At 64.8% G+C, this 19760-nt stretch overlaps 1 protein-coding gene across 6 annotated transcripts in view; it reads left to right on the plus strand.

The window, feature by feature from the left end:
• The window catches only part of TEP1 (telomerase associated protein 1), a 23665-nt gene continuing 3905 nt past the window's right edge, over positions 1 to 19760 (plus strand). For 2 of the 6 annotated variants that reach the window (XM_084645246.1, XM_084645247.1), the window contains exons 1-41: positions 304 to 337; positions 625 to 911; positions 1179 to 1334; positions 1473 to 1607; positions 1817 to 1978; positions 2068 to 2364; positions 2520 to 2641; positions 2778 to 2935; positions 3493 to 3602; positions 3845 to 3935; positions 5663 to 5849; positions 6107 to 6299; positions 6537 to 6689; positions 6803 to 6877; positions 7095 to 7219; positions 7545 to 7604; positions 7684 to 7821; positions 8355 to 8531; positions 8700 to 8820; positions 9954 to 10078; positions 10424 to 10540; positions 10624 to 10741; positions 10845 to 11057; positions 11310 to 11497; positions 11749 to 11902; positions 11988 to 12167; positions 12423 to 12515; positions 12892 to 13024; positions 13333 to 13483; positions 13825 to 13964; positions 14099 to 14187; positions 14423 to 14537; positions 14928 to 15144; positions 15675 to 15792; positions 16074 to 16198; positions 16330 to 16429; positions 16557 to 16712; positions 16985 to 17197; positions 18539 to 18692; positions 18906 to 19118; positions 19312 to 19472. In XM_084645246.1, the coding sequence (XP_084501372.1) occupies positions 319 to 337; positions 625 to 911; positions 1179 to 1334; positions 1473 to 1607; positions 1817 to 1978; positions 2068 to 2364; positions 2520 to 2641; positions 2778 to 2935; positions 3493 to 3602; positions 3845 to 3935; positions 5663 to 5849; positions 6107 to 6299; positions 6537 to 6689; positions 6803 to 6877; positions 7095 to 7219; positions 7545 to 7604; positions 7684 to 7821; positions 8355 to 8531; positions 8700 to 8820; positions 9954 to 10078; positions 10424 to 10540; positions 10624 to 10741; positions 10845 to 11057; positions 11310 to 11497; positions 11749 to 11902; positions 11988 to 12167; positions 12423 to 12515; positions 12892 to 13024; positions 13333 to 13483; positions 13825 to 13964; positions 14099 to 14187; positions 14423 to 14537; positions 14928 to 15144; positions 15675 to 15792; positions 16074 to 16198; positions 16330 to 16429; positions 16557 to 16712; positions 16985 to 17197; positions 18539 to 18692; positions 18906 to 19118; positions 19312 to 19472 (6039 nt within the window). In that variant the 5' untranslated portion in view covers positions 304 to 318. Of the gene's footprint in view, positions 110 to 142; positions 164 to 198; positions 250 to 303; positions 338 to 624; positions 912 to 1178; positions 1335 to 1472; positions 1608 to 1816; positions 1979 to 2067; positions 2365 to 2519; positions 2642 to 2777; positions 2936 to 3492; positions 3603 to 3844; positions 3936 to 5662; positions 5850 to 6106; positions 6300 to 6536; positions 6690 to 6802; positions 6878 to 7094; positions 7220 to 7544; positions 7605 to 7683; positions 7822 to 8354; positions 8532 to 8699; positions 8821 to 9953; positions 10079 to 10423; positions 10541 to 10623; positions 10742 to 10844; positions 11058 to 11309; positions 11498 to 11748; positions 11903 to 11987; positions 12168 to 12422; positions 12516 to 12891; positions 13025 to 13332; positions 13484 to 13824; positions 13965 to 14098; positions 14188 to 14422; positions 14538 to 14927; positions 15145 to 15674; positions 15793 to 16073; positions 16199 to 16329; positions 16430 to 16556; positions 16713 to 16984; positions 17198 to 18538; positions 18693 to 18905; positions 19119 to 19311; positions 19473 to 19760 lie in introns of those variants that run through there. The other 4 variants (XM_084645248.1, XM_084645249.1, XM_084645250.1 and 1 more) reach the window with 4 other exon arrangements.

A 19760-nucleotide genomic window follows, 5' to 3' on the forward strand; every position in this document is an offset into this window, starting at 1 on the left:
AGGGGCGGGCTGAAATCTGAGCCCGGCTCTGCGGGCGGGTCAGGCAGGCCCCTCCCCCCAGTGATCCGGGCACCGGCCGGGCTGGGTGCGGTCACTGCGGTGCTTCCTGGTGCGTGGCCGGGGGGCCTGTGGGGCGGGGGCGAACGCGCAGTGCAGAAAGGGGGTTGGTCTCGGGGGCTCCATAGGGGAAGGGCTTGGGAGTCTCCCAGGGCCAGGCAGCCCTGCTCTGTGACACACACCCCCATCCACGTGCGAAGCCCCTCCCTATTCCTGACCCTGTGTTGGGGGAGCCGGGGCAGGTCTGGGGCCAGGGGGACAATGTTCTCCTCCGCCCAGAGTGCGTTGGAGGCTGAAAGGCCGGACTCCTGGGTTCTCTCCCGGCTCTGGGAGGGGAGTGGGGTCTGGTGATCAGAGCAGGGGGGTTGGGAGCCAGGACTCTTGGGTTCTCTCCCAGCTCTGGGAGGGGAGTGGGGTCTGGTGATCAGAGCAGGGGGGTTGGGAGCCAGGACTCCTGGGTTCTCTCCCAGCTCTGAGCAGGCAGCGGCACTTGCTGTCTTCAAGCAGGAGCGTGGCCTCACTGGGCTCTTGAACTCCTGGGTTCTCATCTCACTCTTCTCTGTCCAGGTGTTGCAGCCATGAAAACTCCAGGTCCTGACCCCCGTCCAAGCCCTGCCTCCTGCTGGCTGGAGAACCCTTTCCTGGGGGGCCAGAGCCCCCTCCTCCCAGCATGGGTAGAGGAGATCAGGGCCCGGCTTCTCCGCCCTCTCCCGCCCCCTGCCCCGTGGCTGAGCTCCCTGACTCCCACAACCTGGCTGGCGCCTGCCCCCATCTCTGCACCCAGCTGGGCGCCCCTTGCCCCTGGAGGTGAGGAGGGGACCCCGGCCCGCAGCGAGGAGCTGGAGCTGCCCTGGGTAAGATGGGCTGAGACTGGGCACCAACTCGTGGTAGCTGCAACGCACAGCGGCCTGCAATTCCCAACCTTCGATCCCGCTGGGAGCACTCAGAGGGAGGGGGCGAAGTAGTGGTGGCGTTTGAGACAGGGGAGATGCCGAGGAGGGCTGTGGGGGGGCTGTAGGGGGTGGCAGTCGAGGCAGAGGGTCACTGAGATGGGACAGTTGGGGTGGGGGGCACTGTGTGTGGTCCCCAGCCCTGTGGGTCACCCCCTGCTCTCCCTGCAGTGGGCCGACGCTGCCCCCGACCCCTCCAGCTCACTGCCCCAGTACACCCTGATGGAGCTGCCATCCAAGCCGAGCCTGGAGCCCCCAAGGCAGAGGGACCCTAGTGCCCAGCAGCCCCCTGGGAAGGGTCCCCAGCAACACCTGAGAGAGCACAAGGTAAGAGATGGGGGTGGGGGGGTCTGGACTCCTGGGTTCTCTCCCAACTCTGGGAGGGGACGGGGGTCTAGTGGATGGGTGGGGAAGTGGCTGGGAGCTGGGACTGCTGGGTTCATCCCTGCTCCCTGTTCCCCCCAGCTGGCCCTGGTGAACCTGGCGTGCTGCTCCCTTGTGGAGGGGCCTGATTTGGGAGCCCCCAGTGACCCGATACATAGGTGCCTGGTGGATCTGTGTGAGGAGCTGGCCCAGCTGGAGCCTGAGTTCATCCTTAAGGTACTGGGGGGTGGGGCTGCTGGCCAGGACACCTGGGTTCAATCCTCCTACCTAGGGGGTAAGGGACAAGCAGTCTGAGTAGGTGGGGGGTGGTCTCAAGTGCCCTATGCCAGGGCTTGGGGAGGGGGAGTGAGCTTTAGTGAGTTAGAGCCGGGGTGCTTGGACGCCTGGGTTCTCTCCGGGCCTCAGTTTCTCCTCTCTCCCCACAGGTTGCCCTGTATACACGCCAGGAGCTGAACATCCGGGGAACAGCCAACTTCCTGCTGGCACTGGCGGCCCGGCTGCCACCCTGCCGGCCCCACCTGCGCCGCTATGTGTGTGCCACCCTGCAGCTTCCCTCCGACTGGACCCAGGTGGTCACGCTCTTCCAGGTACCCAGCTTACCCCAGTGGCGGGTCGTTCCGCTGGCCAGTGCCACCCCCTGCTGGCCAGCACTGACCCGTCTCCCTCTCCCTCACAGAGCCTGGCGGGCGCAGGGCGCCCCCTAGCCCCGCTGCCCCGCTGCCTCCGCACCGGCCTGGCGGACAAGTTCCAACAATTCGATGCCTACCAGCTGGCCAAGTACAACTCGCGCAAGAGCCGTGGCAAAGCCAGGGGACGCCCAAGGCCCCGCCAGCTAGGGAGGGAACCCAGGAGTCCTTCTCTCAGGCCCCAGCCCTGCCAGCCTATTCTTCCTCCCGGAGTCCCCCCACAGAAACCTCTGCCCTGGACGAGGAGATTCCGGCTGTGCAAGGCGTTCGGCAAGCTTCAGACAAAGGTGAGAGGACTGGGGTCTAGTGGTTAGAGTGGGGGGCTGGAAGCCAGGACTCCTGGGTTCTGTCCCCTGCTCTTTGAGGGGAGTGGGGGCTAGTGAGTTAGAGCAGAAGGGCTGGAAACCAGGACTCCTGGGTTCTCTGCTGATGTCTCCTGCAGTTTGAAAGTGGTCAACCATCCCAGGAACTGCGCGAGACGAAGCCCTTCTCCCTGAAGGCACTGATCCGATGGCTGCATATCTCCAAGCCGGCCCAGCATGTCATGAGTCTGCTGGGCTGCAGGTGAGAGCCCTGGGGAGGGACCCAGGTGTCATGGGTCCCAGCCCCTCCCCCACTCTATCCCCTAGACCTGAGAGCTGGCACAGAACCCCTTGTAGGCCCTGCTGGGACCCACCCTGTCTCTGCTGCCCCCCCTCAGGTATCCCTCGGACCTGAGCTCCTTCTCCCGGAGCCACCTGCCAGGGCCCTGGGACCCCGCCCGTGCTGGGACCCGAATGAAACTTCCGCAGCCCCAGACCTGGGACCGGCAGCTCAGCCAGCGCGGGAACAAGGCTGTGGTCTGGGAGGAGCTGATCGGTAAGGAAGGCCTTCATAGGGGGCTGCGCTTGCCCCCAGTGGTGCCCTGAGTGTGTCTAGGTGTCACCAGGGGGCACTGTTAGTTCTTTTCCCAGAGGGTGCGAGCTAGTGTTGAGTGCAAGGAGACAGGGCATGTGTGGGACCAGGTGGGCTCTCCATGGGGCAGGTGGCTGGCCTACCTGGAGCAGGGTTTGCTCGGTGCTCTAACACCCCCAAGGAGAGTCTAGCCTTGGGGCAGAGTGGGAGGCATGGCACCGGTCTCTAATTGGCCCATGGGCTGGCTGGGCACAGCTGTGGCACAAAGAGACTCCATGAGGAGCTGGCCTCTGCCCCCCCTCGGCAATGGGGGGCTGACTTGGGGATATGGGCCCCTCTGGTAGCCACAGGTCTCCCAGCGCCCCCTGGGGGCTGCAACCGGCCCAGCACTCATATGAATGTGGCTGGTGGGTCCCAGCGCCCCCGGGGAGCAGCAGCCAGCACTGCACCCTTGTGGACACAGCGCCCCCTGCCTGTGGGTGGGGTTGTCTCCTAACCCTGCGTTGGGCTCTGCCTCACAGATTCGGGGAAGCTGCCATTTATGGCCATGCTCAGGAACCTGCAGAACATCATCCGGGCTGGGGTGAGCGAGCGGCACCACCAGCGAGTGCTCAGCCGGTTGCAGAACAAGGTATGGCCCCGGGGACCCTGATTCCCCCATTTCGAGTCCCCAGAGCAAGATACGGCCCCGGGGACCCTGAATTCCCCCCTCACAGGTCACCAGAGTGAGGTATGGCCCCGAATTCCCCCCCCCCCCGGATCTCTAGAGTGAGATACAGCCCCAAAATCCCATCCCCCCAAGATGGGATGGCTGGAGTGGGGTGGGGGGTTGCTGGGATCCTCACCCTGACACCCCTCCGCCCCAATTTCCAGGCATCAGTCGTCCACAGCCGGCAGTTCCCCTTCCGGTTCCTGGCGGCAAATAAAGTCATCCAGGACATGGAGGAGGAGCTGAGGAAGAAAGGTGAGAACGGGGCTGCCAAGCGGTGACACAAATGAATCACGAGATTAAAAAAAAAAGTCGCCTTTCATGGCTGGTCGAATCGCACCGTTACCCTATCGAATAGCAACTGAAACATACCCTAAATATCTTCAGCTGTTTTCCTCCTTTTACAAATCCAGCGATTGCACTGACAATGCAGAAGACGAAGTGTCCGGGGCTCATGTGAGATTATTAGTTTGGATTACAAATATTTGCACTGTAGAAAAAGCTACGTGTCTCAGCATGAAGGGGCATACAGATGTTTAGTGTATCTGGCACATAAATACCTTGCCATGCCATGCGAACACCTGTTCTCACTTTCAGGTGACAGTGTAAATAAATGCACAGCATTATTTCCTGCAAATGTAACACCCCTGTTTGAGCGATCAGCTGAACGAGAAGTAGGACTGAGCAGACTCAGGTTCTAAAGTTTTTACATTGGTTGGTTTCTGAGCGCAGTTATTATTCTCCATTCGTACAGAGATCGCCTGACAGCACTTGTATGAGGTGAATGGAAATATTTGTAATAGAAAATAATCATCACTTTGTATTTTCCATGTGGTAATTGAAATTGATAATTTGAAAATGTAGAAAAGCAGCCAGAAATCTTTGATACATTTCAGTTGCTACTCTACTGTTGTTTAACGGTGCGATTAAAACTGCGATGAATCACAATTAATTTTGTCAATAAGAAAAGGAGTACTTGTGGCACCTTAGAGACTAACACATTTGCTAACACGGCTGCTACTCTGAAACCAGTTAATTTGTTTTGAGTTAATCGCGTGAGCTAACTGTGATTCATTGACAGCACTGAGACCCCGAACAACCAGGGGCAAGAGCAGGGGTGGGCAAACTTTTTGGCCTGAGGCTCACATCTGGGTATGGAAATTGTATGGGTGTCCATGAATGCTCATGAAACTGGGGGTGGGGGTGCGGGCTCCAGCTGGGGGTGCAGGGTCTGGAGTGGGGCCAGACATGAGGAGTTCAGGGTGTGGGAAGGGGCTCTGAGCTGGGGCAGGGAGTAGTGATGCAGGTGTGTGTGTGAGGGCTCCGGCTGGGGGCACTGGGGTGGGGATGTGGGGTTGGGGGTGCAGGAGGGTGATCCGGGCTGAGACCGAAGGGTTCGGAGGGCAGGAGGGGGATCAGGGCTGGGGCAGGGGTTGGGGTGCTGGAAGGGGGCAGGGGTGCAGACTCGGGGCGGCGCTTACCTTGAGCAGCTCCCGGAAGCAGCGGTATGTCCCCTCTCTGGCTCCTATGCGGAGATGCGGCCAAGCAGCTCTGCATGCTGCCCTGTCCACAGGCACTACCTCTGCACCTCCCATTGGCTGTGAGGGCAGCGCTTGGGGTGGGGGCGGCATGCGGAGCCCTCTGGCTGCGTCCTATGCATAGGAGCTAGAGGGGGGACATGCCGCTGCTTCTGGGAGCTGCGCGGAGCCATAGCACGCACAGATTGGCCCATGGGGGGGCAAGCCCCAAACCCCGCTCCGCAGCTAGAGCACGGGAACGGGGCAAGACCTGGATCCCGCTTCCTGGCGGGAACTCAAGGGCCAGATTAAAACGTCTGAAGGGCCAGATGCGGCCCCTGGGCCGTAGTTTGGCGGCCCCTGGGCAAGAGGCACTGGCAGAGCTGTGGGGAGCTCAGGGCTGGGCTAGTAGGGGCTGCGGGTCAGGAGTGATGGGCACTGTGTCTCTATCGCTCACACCTCCAGACAGCCCCCTCCCCTCTAACGTGGAGCTGCTGCGGGCGCTGCTGAGGCGTGGGAAGAAGCAGCCGGGGGGCCTGTCTGGGGTGCGGGGGCGGCCGCCCTGGACACGCCGGGAGCTGCGCGCGGCCTTGTCCATCCCAATCCTCTTCCGCGCTGTGAAGAGCGAAAAGCAGCGGCTGCGGAAGGCCAGGTGAGGGCCCCATGCTGGGCTCCTGGGCATGGCCACAGGGGGGCAGCAGGGAGGGGGAGGCTGGGAAGGGGTGGGGTGGGGGGGCTGGTCAGGTCGGGTGCCAGGTTGCAGGGGGAGCTAGGCAGGGGGCAGAAAGGGGGAGCTGGGCAGGTGATGCCAGGCTGTGGGGAGGGCAGGTGGGGTGCCAGGTTGCGGGGGGTTCCAGGCTGCAGGGCGGGGGGCTGGGCAGGGGCTCAGCAGCGGCTTCTGTCCCCCAGGGAGCTGCGCCCGGACCCTGCCCTCCTGCTCCGCTATCGCTGGGCCCTGGATGCCGCCATCCGCATCTCCGCCCGGCACAACCTGCCCCCCCTGCCCGGCCGCACTCTCATTCTCTGCTGTGCCTCCAGGGCCATGGCGACGCCCTACCACCGGGCCCGGAAGCTGCGTGGTGCCCGCCCAGAGCCCATGACTGTGAGTCGGGGGGGGGGGGGGGGGAGAGCTGTGCTCACTCCCTGGCAGTGCCCTGTGGGAGTGGGGGGCCGGGTGCTGCACTCACCTGCTGGCAGTGCCCTGTGGAGGTGCGGGGCGTTGCGCTCACCCCCTGGCAGTGCCTGGGGGGGCGGGGGCAGGGCAGGGTGCTGTGCTTGCCTCCCTGCAGTGCCCTGTGGGTGGGGCCATGCCTGGCTCACAGCCCCCCATCTCGCCTAGGTGCTGGAGGTGGCTCTGCTGCTGGGCCTCATGGGCCGGGCTGTGGCGGAGCAGGCGCGCCTGGTGCTGTACGGCCGTGGCCACTGGGAGGAGGTGCCAGCGCTGGCCGGGTCGCTGCTGGAGAACGTCCAGAGCCTGCTCCAGCAGGTCCAGGTGGGAGCCCCCCATCCCTCTTCCCCGCCTGTCCCCTAGCTCTTCCCCGTGCCCGCGGGGAGTCCCCCGCCGGGCCCAGCCTGGTACCACATCTCACCCCATCTCTTTCCCAGGCCACAACGCAGCCGAGCAGCAGCTCTAGCACCGTCAGTGACGTCCTCTGGGACCTGGTGGCTCGTGGGGAGCCGGTGAGTCTGGGCTGTGGATCTAGAGTCGGGCACTGGCAGAGCTGGGGGGGCAGGGCTGGGTTAGCAGAGGCTGCGCATCAGGAGTGAGGGGCACTGGCAGAGCTGGAGGGGCTTTGGGCTGGGCTGGCGAAGGGCTGCGGGTCGGCAGTGAGGGGCAATGTTGAGGGTGGGGGCCCACGGCTGGGCGCAGACTGACAGTATCCCCTCCCCCCCACAGGTGGACACCCTGCTTGTGCTGAGTCCCAGCTCTGAGGCCCCCCTGGCCGGCCCTGCCCTGCGGCTGATGCGGGATCGTGTCGCCCCCCACTGCCTCTTTGTGAACCTCTGCCTAGTTCCCTGGGGGTATGACCCTGCCCCTCCCCCTCCCCCACACCCCGCTGTATCCCCTTGGGGGTGAGGACACCCCCTTGTTCCCTGCCTGTAGCCTGTGGGGTAGGGGGTTCTAGGGCCTTGCCCAGGCTATGCCCTGGGGGTTTCCAGGAGGGGAGGGGGGATCCCTGGGACTCCAGGGGGCTGGGGCCAGGGGCCTCTCTGTGGGGAGGGGAGGGAGCATTCCCTGTGGGCAGGGGTTCCCTGTGGCTTGGGGAGGGGGCGGGGCTCCCTGTGGCTCCGGGAGAGTTCCTTGGGGTGCCCCACGGCTGAGGCGGCCCCGCCCATGTCATTGCAGGCTCCAGGGGACCCCCGCGGATGAGGTGGAGCTGGCTGGGTTCAGTGAGCAGGTGCTCAGGTGAGTCTCAGCCTTACAAGATGGCGGGTGGGGGGGGTCACGTGAGCCAGGTGTGTAACTGCCCCCCCCCCACACACAGGTTCCTGGCCGTGCGCAGCGCCTCCGGTCTGCTGGAGCACGTGGGCAGGATGGACGAGATCCACGGGCTGCCCCCCCAGCCAGGGGCGCCCTGTGGGCACCCAGAGCTTCCTCCCGCCTCCCCCGCCCCCCGGAGCAGGTGAGAGGTCAGCTGGGCCTGCGGGCAGTCAGGGGGCTGGGAAGAGAGCAGGCCGGGGACTGATTCTCTGGGGTGTGGGAGGGAGTTGTGGGGGGGGCCTAGGGCTGAGCTGGAGAGGGAGGGATCGGGTTGGGTGGTCTGGGACTGGTCCAGGCGAGGCGGGAGACAGTGGGGCCCATCTGGTGGGGAGGGACTGGGTTGGTGGGTCTGGCTCTGGTCTGGGAGGGGCCACCGGGCTTGGAGGACAATGGGGCCTACTGGGGGGGCAAGGGCCGGGGAGGGGAAGAGGGGCCTATTGGGGGGGTACAGGTACTGGTGGGGGGCAACAGAGGGACCCATCATGGGGCAGGGGCCAGTGGGGTGGTGACAGAGGGGCCCATCAGGGGGGCAGGGACCGGCGGGGGCTGGGGCCGGTCCAGGAGGGGAGTAGGGACTTGTTAGGGGACAGAGGGGCCCATCGGGGGGGCAGGGGCCGTGGGTGGCTAGGGCCCGGCCGGGCTCCCCCAGCCGGGGTCTGATGGGTCCCTCCCCAGGTGGCGCAGCGTCCGCGTGTTCATCTCGTCACCAGTGCGGGACATGCAGGGCGAGCGGGACGTGCTGCTCCGGGCCGTGCTGCCTGCCCTGCGCGCCCGTGCCGCTCCCCACCACTTGGCACTGCAGGAGATCGACCTGCGCTGGGGCATCACCGAGCAGGAGGCGCGGCAGGAGCGGTAGGCGCTCACCCTGCGGGCGGAAGGTTCGGGGCGGGAGGGGGCACTGTGCTGAGGGGAGTCTGGGGGGAACTGGGCTGAGTCAGGGAGCTGGGTGGTGCCATGCCGGGGTGCGGGGCTCGGTGGGGGGCCCCCTTGGTGCTGACCCTGGTCTCTCTGCCCACACAGGCAGCTGGAACTGTGCCTCTCGGAGGTGGCCCGGAGCCAGCTCTTCGTGGGCATTTTGGGAGACCGTTACGGCTACGTGCCCCGCGAATACGCCCTGCTGGACGCCCCCCAGTACGAGTGGGTGAGCACTGCCAACACCCCGTCAGTTGTATCGGGGTGCAGGAGACAAGAAGACGGTGCCCCTCGCACCTAGCTGGTGGCTGACACCGCCCTGCAGCCCCCTTGCCTGCGGGAACCTGGCCTCTGAGCCTTCCCTCACAGTTGGTGGAAACAGTGGGATTTTGCTTTATTTGACTCTGGACAGTCGAGTGTAGTGCTGTGGCCTCCCTCACCCAGCCTGCGGGACGGGGCACCCTGCACAGTGGCCTCTGGTACCTACTGGCATTGGCATTCTGCCACCCCACCCACGTCCCTGTGATGAGTCACCCCTCTCAGGATTGGGCAGCCTGGGAAGTGGCTTGCGATACTGGGCACGAGGCACGGTGTTGTCTTTTCCGTGGCCAGACGATGTGCTGCTCTCATTACGCCAGGGAGTGGGCAGTGCTCCCTGTGCCAGAGGGTTCCAGTAGTTGGTGAAATTGGTGTAGCAGTGGCATCGCTCCCACTAGGACAGTGTAAAGTCACTGGAGGGGTTATTCTGTCAGCCCACGCCTGGCTTCATAGCGTGTTGGAGCCTGCCAGGGTGTCCTGTACCCCAGGGGTAGAGGCAGAACTTGGGTGTCTCAGAATAGTGTTGGTAGGAGTGGTGGGATCCCTTCTGGTGATGGGGTGAAGCACAGAAGAGGGGCTCTGGTGCAGGCCTGTAAACATGCTGCCTAGCTTCATGCTCCAGAAGTTTTGCGTCCAGGGACAGGAGCCTCTGAGGTGGCCAAGGACGATGGGAAGTCCCCAGTTCTGCTGAGGTTGGTGGGTGAGGTGGGATCCAGGCTCATCTCAGCACAAAGCTCTTTGTGGCTGGCGCTGGCCTAGGCCTGCTGGCCGTGTCCACACAGCATGGAGCTCACAGACGCAGGGACCCATGGTGGAGACCAGTTGGGGGAAGCCAGGCATCCCACTTCACAGCGGCCCAGGTGTGTTTCTTCCCCATGATGCCTGTTAGTCTAACCCTGCCTGAGAGGCGTTCTGCCTGTGGGCTGGCGTGGCTGGCCTTTGCTTTGTGGCTCAATTGGTGGGAGTGGTGGGATCCCTCTGGGTAACAGGATTGATCCCACAACGTGGGGGCTGATGATGGAGTCCCGTGTGCCATCGCTGCAGGTGAAGTCATACCCTCAGGGCCGCTCCATCACCGAGCTGGAGGTCATGCAGTTCCTCAGCAGCCAGCGCGACTCTGGTTCTGCTGCCCAAGCATTCTTCTACTTCCGCAAGCCAGATTTCCTTGGGTAATTGTGCACCTGTTCCCCTCCTATCCGGCCCCATGGCAAGGACTGGCTGGCTTGCGGGGGAGGGAGGGAATGGGACATGGGGCCTTTCCCCTCTAGGGGACACCGATCCGGCCCCATGGTGGGGGGCTGCCTGGCTTGGGGGATGGGGAACAGGGCCTTTCCCCTCTAGGGGGTGCCGATCCAGCCCCAGGGTGGGGTACTGGTTGGCTCAGGGGGCTGGGAAACGGGACATGGGGCCTTTCCTCTCTAGGGGGTGCTGATCCAGCCCCATGGCGGGGGGGCTGGCTGGCTCAGGGGGCAGGAACAGGACGCGAGGCCCCTGACCTGTCTGTGGTGGGGCAGGTCCGTGCCAGAAGCCTGGAGGGCGGATTTCGTGGCAGAGTCAGAGGACGCTCGTCACCGAATGGAGGATCTGAAGGGGCGTCTGGGCCAGCACCTGGGGGTGGCGTCTGTCAGCAGGTAACAGGCCAGGAGATTGGTGGGTGTGGTGGGATTGCTGGGCCCCACAGTGTCTCCCTCATGGCCTTGCTCTCTCCCCCTAGGTACTCCTGCCAGTGGGGTGGCGTGGCCCAGGGCCGGCCGTATGTCAAGGGGCTGGAGGAGTTTGGGGCCCAGGTGCTGCAGGATCTGTGGGGCGCCCTCCAACGCCAGTTCCTTCAGGTAATGCGACTTGCTGTCTCTGGCGGGGAGGGAGTGGGGCCTAGTGGTTAGAGTGGAGGGTGCTGGTTCACACTGATACCTGTGTCTGCCCCCGCCCCCCCAGGCTGAGTCGGAGCCCCCCGGGGGCGAGGAGGAGGAGGGGCAGGAGCTGCAAGACGCCTTCCAGGACTTCCAGCAGCGCCAGTTCTGTGCCCGGGGAAAGCTGCTGGGCACCGTGACCGGGTGGGTGCGTAAGGGTCAGCCCCCCCGCCGTGGGACAGGGGGCAGGCTCTATGTGGTGACAGGCGAGCCTGGCGATGGCAAGACTGTCTTCATGGTGAGGCTGGGGGGGGAGCCTTGGGGCATCCAATGGGCAATGGGGGGAGGAGTCTGGGGGCAGAAAGTTGAGGGGCTTGGTGATGGATTGTAGGCAGGGCCTGCAGGGGGCAGGGTCTGGGTCTGCTTCATAAAGCCTGGTGGGAGGGGCCTGGAGGAGGGGGGAGGAGCTTGAAGGCCTGGAGGGGATGGGTTGTGGTGGGAGAGGCCTGGAGAGGCCCCACCCCCAGCTGACCCACTGTCCATTCCCCAGGCGGCGCTGGCGCGGGAGCTGAGTACCCATCCCCCGGCCCAGGACACCTCCCCCACCCGCTGCCTGGTCGTCTCTCACTTCACCGGGGCCCGGCCAGACCAGGCCAGTGCCAGGGTGATGCTGAGCCAGCTGTGTGCCCGCCTGAGCCGCCTGCTGGGCCAGCCGGCCCCACCCCCTGCCAGCTACAGGTCAGGATGCCTGGGTTCCCTCCTGGCCCTGGGTGGGAGTGGGATCTAATGGTTCCCAGAGCGGGGGAAGGGGAGGTGGGTCTGGGAGCCAGACTCTTGGTACTGGGTGGGAGTGGGGTCGAGTGGTTAGAGCAGCGGGGCTGGGACCCAGGACTCCTGGATTCTCTCCCCGGCTCTGGAGGGAAGTGGTATCTAGGGGTTAAAGCTGGGGGCTGGGATGCCTGGGTCCCATCCATGCCTGTCCCTTGCAGGGGACTGGTATGCTGTCTGGAGTCCCTCTTGCCCGCAGTAGCCGGGTCACTCCGGGGAGCTCAGCGCCTGGCCGTGCTGCTCGACGGGGCTGACCAGATCCACGGGGACAGTGGGCAGCCCGTCTCTGACTGGCTCCCGGCGCGGCTACCCCCGGTAAGTCCAGCACCCCCGCCCATGGGGACCCCCCCCCAATCCCGCTCACCTCAACATCTGCTCAGCCCCTCTCTTCTCCCCGCAGCGTGTGAGCCTGGTTCTGAGCATCGGCAAGGACTCCGGACTCCTGGGTTCCGTACAGCAACGGGCAGATTCAGTCGTCATCCCCCTGGGATCCCTGGACCCCTGCGACCGGGCTGGGCTGGTCCGCCGGGACCTTGCCCTGTACGGCAAGAAGCTGGAGGAGACAGCGTTCAACAACCAGGTGGGGAGGTGCCTGGATGCCTGGGTCCTGTGGCAGGGGCGTGGGGTCTAGTGGTTGGAGTGGGGGAGAGGCTGGGAGCCAGGACTCCTGGGTTCTATCCCAGCACTGGGAGGGGAGTGAGGTCCAGTGGTTGGAGCAGGGGTGGGTTGGGAGTTGGACTCCTGGGTTCTCTCCAGCTCTGGCTGGGTGGGGTGGGGGCACTGGCTGTCGCTCAGGGGCTCCCTGCCTGCTGTGACCCCGTCTGTCTCTCTCCAGATGCGGTTGGTGCTACTGAAGCGCGGTGCCCGGCAGCCCCTCTACCTGGCTCTGCTCACCCAGGACCTGCGAGCCTTCACCCTCTATGAAAAGGTGCTTTAGCCCCGCAGGGGGACCCAGGCTTCTGGGCTGGTGGCGCAGGGCTCCCCCTTCTAGGGACCCTAGGGGAGGGGCTGGGACAGAGGGGGATCCAGGTTTGTGACACAGATCTGTTCCCGTGAGGGACCCTAAGGGAGAGGTCAGGATGGAGGGGGATCCAGGCATCTGGGCCACCGGCATGGGTTTTTACCCTCTAGGGACCCCAGGGAGGTGCCAGGATGGAAGGGGACCCAGGCGTCCGGGCTGGCAGTGCAGGACTCTCCCCTCTAGGGACCCCAGGGGAGGGATGGGGACAGAAGGGGACCCAGGCATCTGGGCCGGCAGCACAGGGCTCTCCGATCCCCTCAGGGTCCTGTGTCCCTCCCTCCAGGTCTCAGAGAGGATCCAGACACTGCCCCCAGCGCTGCCCGCCCTGCTCCAGCACATGCTGGGCTGCCTGGAGCAGGAGCATGGGGCCGAGCCGGTGGCCATGGCCGTCACTGCCCTCTGGGCCAGCAAGGACGGTAAGAGACAGCTGGGGGTGCTAGGCGGCGTTAATGGGCGCTGCTACCAGGCACTGCGCTCCAGAGCTGGTTGCATCTCAGCGCCTGTTTTTTTGAAGTGTTATATGTGGCTGTTCCCCAGCTGCCCTGCCCCAAAGCTGGTTGCATTTCAGCACCGGGCGAGCTGTCCGTTTGCCGTTATATGCAGCTGTCACTGAGCCGCCCTGCCCCACCCCAGAGCTGGCTGCATCTCAGCACTGGGTGAGCCATCCCTGGAGTAGGAGTCCCTGGAGATGAATCCCTGACCCTTGCTCCTCTGTCCCCCACAGGCCTGCTGGAGCGCGATCTCCTCGCCGTGCTCACCATGTGGAAGGAGCTGGGCGGGACACCCATCACCTGGGAGGGAGGCATGGCTGCTGGGGGCCACGCGGCGACCATCCCCAAAGCCCCGATCTATTCCCTGATGAGAAGCCTGAGGGGGTGAGTGGAGGCCAGGATTCCTGGGTTCTCTCCTGGCTCTGTGAGGGGAGTGGAGTCTAATGGTTACAGTTGGGTGGGTGGGGCTGGGAGCCCAGACGCCTGGGTTCTCTCCGGCTCTGGGAGTGGAGTGGTGGCTAGTGGTTAGAGCAGGGGGGGACTGGGAGCCCGGACTCCTGGGTTCTCTACAGCTCTGAGAGGGGAGTGGGAGTTGGGGGGCTGGGATCCCGCATGCCTGGGTTCTCTCTGGCTCTGGCAGGGCCCTGGGACCTGGCCCTGAGTTCTTTTGCAGTCCGTTGATGGCCAGGAACCAGTGTTCTCTGTCCCCTGTCTGTCCCCCCCAGGCTGGCGGGAGTGTGTGGGGCCCCCTCGGAGGCCCCTGGCTCGCGGCTCCACCTCTGTGGTGCCCCCCTGCGGACGGCGGTGGAACGGCGCTACCTGAAGGAACCGGGCCTGGACCGAGCGGCTCATGCTCTGATAGCAGGTCAGGGAGTCGCCCTGTGGGGTTCAGAGCCGGGGGAGGCCCCGGGGGGGGTGTGGGCCGGGCCTGTGACACCCCCCTCCCCCGGGCCGGGGGGTGCTGAGCATTCTGGGTGACAGTCTCTCCCCCACCCCCAGCTCATCTCTGGAAACTCTGCGACCCGTACGTGCCCCGGAGCTTCCAGGGCAGCGAGGCCGGGCCCCTGGTGGCTCTGCCCTACCACCTGGTAGGTATGGGGCACTGGGGGGGCCTCGGCAGTGGGCAGGGTGGGGGCTGGGTGGGGGGGCAGGATTGGGCAGATGGGGTGAGGTGGGGAACTCGGGAGTGGCTGGGCAGGAGCTGGGGTGGGGCAGGAGGGGAGGGTGGGAGGCAGGGGATGGGGCTCAGTGTGGCAGGGGCTGGGGCTTGGCGAGGGTGGGCTGGGTGGGCAGAACCCCTGGGTGACCCCGCTGTCCCGGCAGGTCTGCGCTGGACGCCCCGACCTCCTGGGCTCCCTCCTGACCAACCTGCACTTTGTGGCAGCCCACGTCCGGCTGGGGCTGCTGCCCGCGCTGGGCCATGCCTATGCTCTGCACGGTGAGCAAGGAGTGGGGGGCACCTCTGGGGGCTGCTAGTCAGGAGCCAGCCCTGTGCGGAGGGGGGGCTGTCCACAGGGGCATGGGGAGGTGCCTTGGTGTAATTGTGGGGGGGCTGCTGTGGGGTTCTGGGGGGCTGGAGCTGCAGGGGGGGAATGGGAGGCATGGGGGGGCTGCAGGGGTCTGAAATGGGGAGGTTGGGGGCTGCCGTGGGGGGAATGGGATGTATGAGGGGGCTGCTGGAGGGCTGGGGGGAGTGGGAGTCATGGGGGGGCTGCCGGGGGGGGGATGGGAGGTGGAGGGGGCTACCAGGGGCTGAAATGGGGCTACCAGGGGGCTCCCAGGGTGCTGGGGGCTGTTGTATCCTCTGACACAGATGTCTCCCCTGCAGCGGGCAGTGCCCAGCCCCCGGGCGAGGTGGGCGCATTCCGTGCGATGGTGCAGGCGGGCGCGGCCCTGCTCTCCCAGAACCCGGCACTCCTGCCCCAGCTGGCAGCCAATGCTCCCGACGGCTCCTCGCTGGGCGCCCAGGCCCAGGCCCTGGCCCCCCCTGGAGGGCGACTGCTGCTCTGGCATAACAAGACCCAGGACACCCCCCACCCCGACAGGTAACGGGGCCACCATGGGTGGGAGGGCCCCTGCCCCTCCCCCTCTCTCTGGATGCCTGCCCCTCCCCCCGGGCACCCACCTGCCCCTCACCACAGTGTCTGGGCGCCCCCTTTTCCGCCCATGCCCCATTCCCCTCCCCCCTGCCCAGCGCCCACCTGCCCCTCCCATGGGCCCTGGCCCTGCTCCCCCCCAGGGCGCCGGCCCTACTCCTGGCTGAGTTGCTCCATGGCCTGGGGCACCTGTGCTGGGTTGGAGGGACCCTTCTGTGACCTGGGGGGATGAGGTATGCAGGTCACATGGACTGGGGAGCGCAGCAGGGCTGGGAGCCTGGCTTGTGCGGGCTGCACATCTCTGCCTTCGGGCTGGGTCCCTGTGGGGTTAGGGAGCTCCATTGGGGGAGGGGAGGGGTCCCTGGGATGATGTCCTGGGTGGGGGGCTGCCTGTCTCCAAGCTTGGGGGCTGGGCAGTGCTGGGTGCCCGGCCATTCCGGGGCCTTGTTCCCCCCCTGATCTCCCCCCCACATCCCCAGCATCGCCCTGGCCCTGCCTACGTCCCCCACCTGTGTGGCCGTCTCCCACTGCGGGCGCCAGGCTGCCGTGGGCAGCACCGATGGGACCCTGCACCTGCTGGACATGCAGAGCGGCCAGGTACCAGGGGTGGGGTGCAGGGCAGATTCAAGGGATCTCTGGCCATGGGAAGACACTGGGGCTGGTTGGTTTGGAGGCAGGGGCAGAAGGAGCTGGGGGGGCAGGAAGGGGAGGGGGGGCTAGGGAGCAGGAGGGGAAGCTGAGGGGGCAGGCTGAGAGGCAGTGGAGCTGGGGAAAGGCCAAGGGGCAGGCTGGGGAGTTGGGGATAGGCTGGGGTCAGGGGAAGCCGGGGGGGCAGGCAGGGGGCTCTGCAGGTTCACACCACCCCACCTTGCTCCCAGGAGCTGAAGACCCTGCTGAGCGGCGGCACTGGGATCTCAGCCTGCGTCTTCCTGGCCGACAGGACCCTCTGCCTGGGCACCTTCGCCGGGGGGCTGGAGACCTGGGCCCTGCGTGAGGGCAGCAGGTACTATCAGGGTGTGGGGGGAAGGGCTGCCCCTCCAGGGGGCGCCGGCCATGATACGGCCCAGGGGATAGTGGGGGAGCTGGTTTGGGGGATGATGGCGGAGACATCACATGAATCTCTCTCCTTTCCAGGCTCCTGGCTACTGATGCTCATCAGGGCCAGGTCACAGGCTGTTGTGTCAGCCCTGATCGCAGACAGCTGGCCAGCGTCTCCCTGGACGGGCACCTGAAGGTACCAGCTACAGTCACCCCCCTCCGACCTCCCTGTTCTAACCAATAGCCCCCACTCCCCTCCCCCAGCCAGGAGAGAATCCGGGCGCCCAGCCCTGGTTCTGACCCGCTGTTCCTGTCTCTGCCAGCTGTGGGACTCTGCCCAGGGGCACCTGACCTGGGAGCTGGATCTCTCCTGCCCCTTGAACTGTGCCGCCTTCCACCCTGATGGGCAGCTGGTGGCCACCGGGGGCTGGGATGGTGCCGTGACCATCCTGGGCCTGCAGAACCAGAGCGTGAGCTTGGTATGGGGCACAGAGGAGCGGGGCTGTGGGTTGGGAGTGAGGGGTAGTGGCAGGGCTGGGAGCCCAGGGCTGGACTAGCAGGGGCGGTGGATTGGGAGTAAGGGGCACCAGCAGGGCTGGGGGTGGGGAGGCTGGGCAAGGAGGGGCTGCGGGTTGGGAGTGAGGGGCACCGGCGGGTCTGGGGCCCCAGGGCTGGACTGGCAGGGGCTGTGGGTCGGGAGTGAGGGGCACCAGCGGGACGGGCTGGGCTGTGACTCTGGCTCCCCCTGCAGGTTCTCTCAGGCCATGATGCTTCCGTCCGTGCCGTGTCCTTCTCCCCTGCAGGCACCGTGCTGGCGTCCGGCTGCCTGGCCGGGACGGTGCGTCTTTGGTCCTGGCAGGAGGCCGTGAGCCTGGCCACATTCCCGGCACACCGGGGCTTCGTCTCCGAGGTCAAGTTCCTCTCCGGGGGTCAGGTCCTCCTCACGGCGGGCGAGGACACAAAGGTGCTGCGGGTTGGGACCGGCAGAGCTGGGTGGGGGCATGGGTCGGCTAGCAAGGGGCTGCGGATCGGGAGTGATGGTTGTCGGCAGGGCTGGGCTAGCAGGGGGTCTGGGTCGGGAGTGAGGGGCGCTGGGGGAGGGGGCAGGGTTGGGCTAGCAGGGGCTGCGGGTTGGGAGTGAGGGGCACCAGCAGAGCTGGTAGTTGTGGGGGGGGGGCATGTAACGATGCTGGTTCTGGCGGGACTCAACTGAGAGTGCCAATTCAGGACAAATTGCTCAAAGCAGGGCAGTTATAGCCCAAGGCTGGGCTTTCTGTGCACACCAAGGCAAACCAAACCAGCCAAACAGAGAAGACTTTGGTTTTACCCCCCTGGCTAACCACAAGTCACACAAGCAATTCCCTAGACACTTCAGTTTCCCAGTATCCCCACCAGTGCCCCTCGTTATGGGGACAGATGGTTATGAAAACTAATACCACAGGGAAAGAAAAAAGGTTCTCCCAATCCCAGAGGACCAAGCCCCAGACCCAGGTCAATATACAAATCAGATCTTACCCACAAATCACGCTGCTGCCAATCCTTTAGAATCTAAAACCTAAAGGTTTATTCATAAAAGGAAAAGCTATAGATGAGAGCTAGAATTGGTTAAATGGAAACAATTACATACAGTCATGGCAAAGTTCTTGGCTCAGGCTTGCAGTAGTGATGGAATAAACTGCAGGTTCAAATCAAGTCTCTGGAGCACATCCACCGCTGGGATGGGTCATTCAGTCCTTCGTTCAAAGTTTCAGTGTCGCAGTCCCTCCAGAGGTATGAAGCAGGATTGAAGACCAGATGGAGGAGCTGCAGCAGCTTTTTATAGTCTCTTGCCATGTGGTCTCTCTTTCTTTCTCCCAAAGACAAGCTGTCCCTCACATGGCCTGGAAACACCTCAGAGTTCTCTCCATAGGCAGGTCCCTGCACACCTTGCTGAGTCCCCAGGCGTGTCTGCCTTCTCTCAATGGGTCACTTGTATAGCTGATGGCCCTTAATGGGCCATCCAGCAGGCTAGGCAGAGCTGACACCAACTTGTCTCGGGTGTCACCCAGAAGCATAGCATATGTTTGAACTACAGACAGTATAGAGCCAATACTTATAACTTTAAATACAAAAATGATACATGCATATAGACAGCACAATCCTAACCAGCAAACCATAACCTTGTCTTAGACACCTTATTTGACCGCCTTTATACAAGATTTGGTGCCACTACAGGACCTTGGTTGCAACCATGTTCTATATGGTCCCAGTTGAAGTCCATAACACGACTGGGGGGCACAGCGCTAACTTCTGATCTGTGGCCTAGGTCCAGCTCTGGCCGGGGCACCTGGGCTGTGCCTGGGGCACTCTGGGCTCGGGGCCACTTTCTCCAGCCCTCTGCGTGGCCCCCAACCCCGCCGGCACCCTGCTCGCCGTGGGGCACCATTCAGATGATGTTTGGGTCTACAGCACCCCCTGGGGTAAGTGCCCAGATGCCTGGGCTCTGTCCCAGCTCGGGGGGGATGAGGTCTAGTGGTGTGGGGGGGTGCTGGGAGCCAGGACTTCTGGATTCTGTGGTTGGGTGGGGGCTGGGAGCCAAGATTCCTGAGTTCTGCGGTGGGGTGGGGGGTGGGAGCCAGGACTCCTGGGTTCCCTGTGGTGTCAGCCCCACTCACTCTCCCCTCTCCCCACAGGCTCGGCCGGGCGGCGCTGCCCGGCGGGGGGGGTGGCGGTGCCCAGCCTGGCCTGGCTTGGGGATGCCGTGCTGGCCGGAGGCAGCGGGGATGGGACCCTGCGTGGCTGGGTGTTGGAAAGCGGCCCAGCCTGCCCCCTGTGGGAGCTGCGGGGGCACGAGGGGGCTGTGCTGGGCCTGGCCGCCTCGCCCCAGCTGCTGGCATCTGCCTCGGGTAAGGCTGGGGGCAGAGGGGGCGGATGTGGGGAGGGGCTGGGGGCAGGGTGTTTCCAGAGCAGTGTGGGGGAGATTCAGCGGTCATTGGCGGGGCTGGGAGAGCCCAGGGACTATAGGGTGGGGGGCAGTATGGGGAGGGCAGGGGTGGGGCATTGGGGCCCAGAGTCTGACCCTCTCCCCCCCCCCCCCAGAGGATTTCACCATCTGCCTGTGGCTGGCTGACACACTGAGACGGGCCCTCCTGGACCCTCCACCAGCCCCCCTGGCCATCCTGAGGGGCCATGCGGCCGCTGTCACCTGCTGTGCCTTCAGCCCTGACGGCCAGCACCTTGCCACAGGGGGCAGGGACAAGGTGAGGGGCGTGCATGCTGTGAGATGGGCACTAGGGGGCAGTGTGGGGCAGCTCTGCTGTGAGATGGGCACTAGGGGGCTGTGTGGGGTGGCCATGCTGTGAGATGGGCACTAGGGGATGGTGTGGGGCAGTTGTGCAGCGTCCGTGCTGTGAGATGGGCACTAGGGGGCGGTGTGGGGCAGCTGTGTGGTGTCCGTGCTGTGAGATGGGCACTAGGGGGCACTGTGAGGCGGCTGTGCTGTGTGATGGGCACTAGGGGATGGGGTGGGGCAGTTGTGCAGCGTCCGT

Source organism: Lepidochelys olivacea, assembly GCF_965140295.1.
Source record: "Lepidochelys olivacea isolate rLepOli2 genome assembly, chromosome: 13".
NCBI lineage: Eukaryota > Metazoa > Chordata > Testudines > Cheloniidae > Lepidochelys > Lepidochelys olivacea.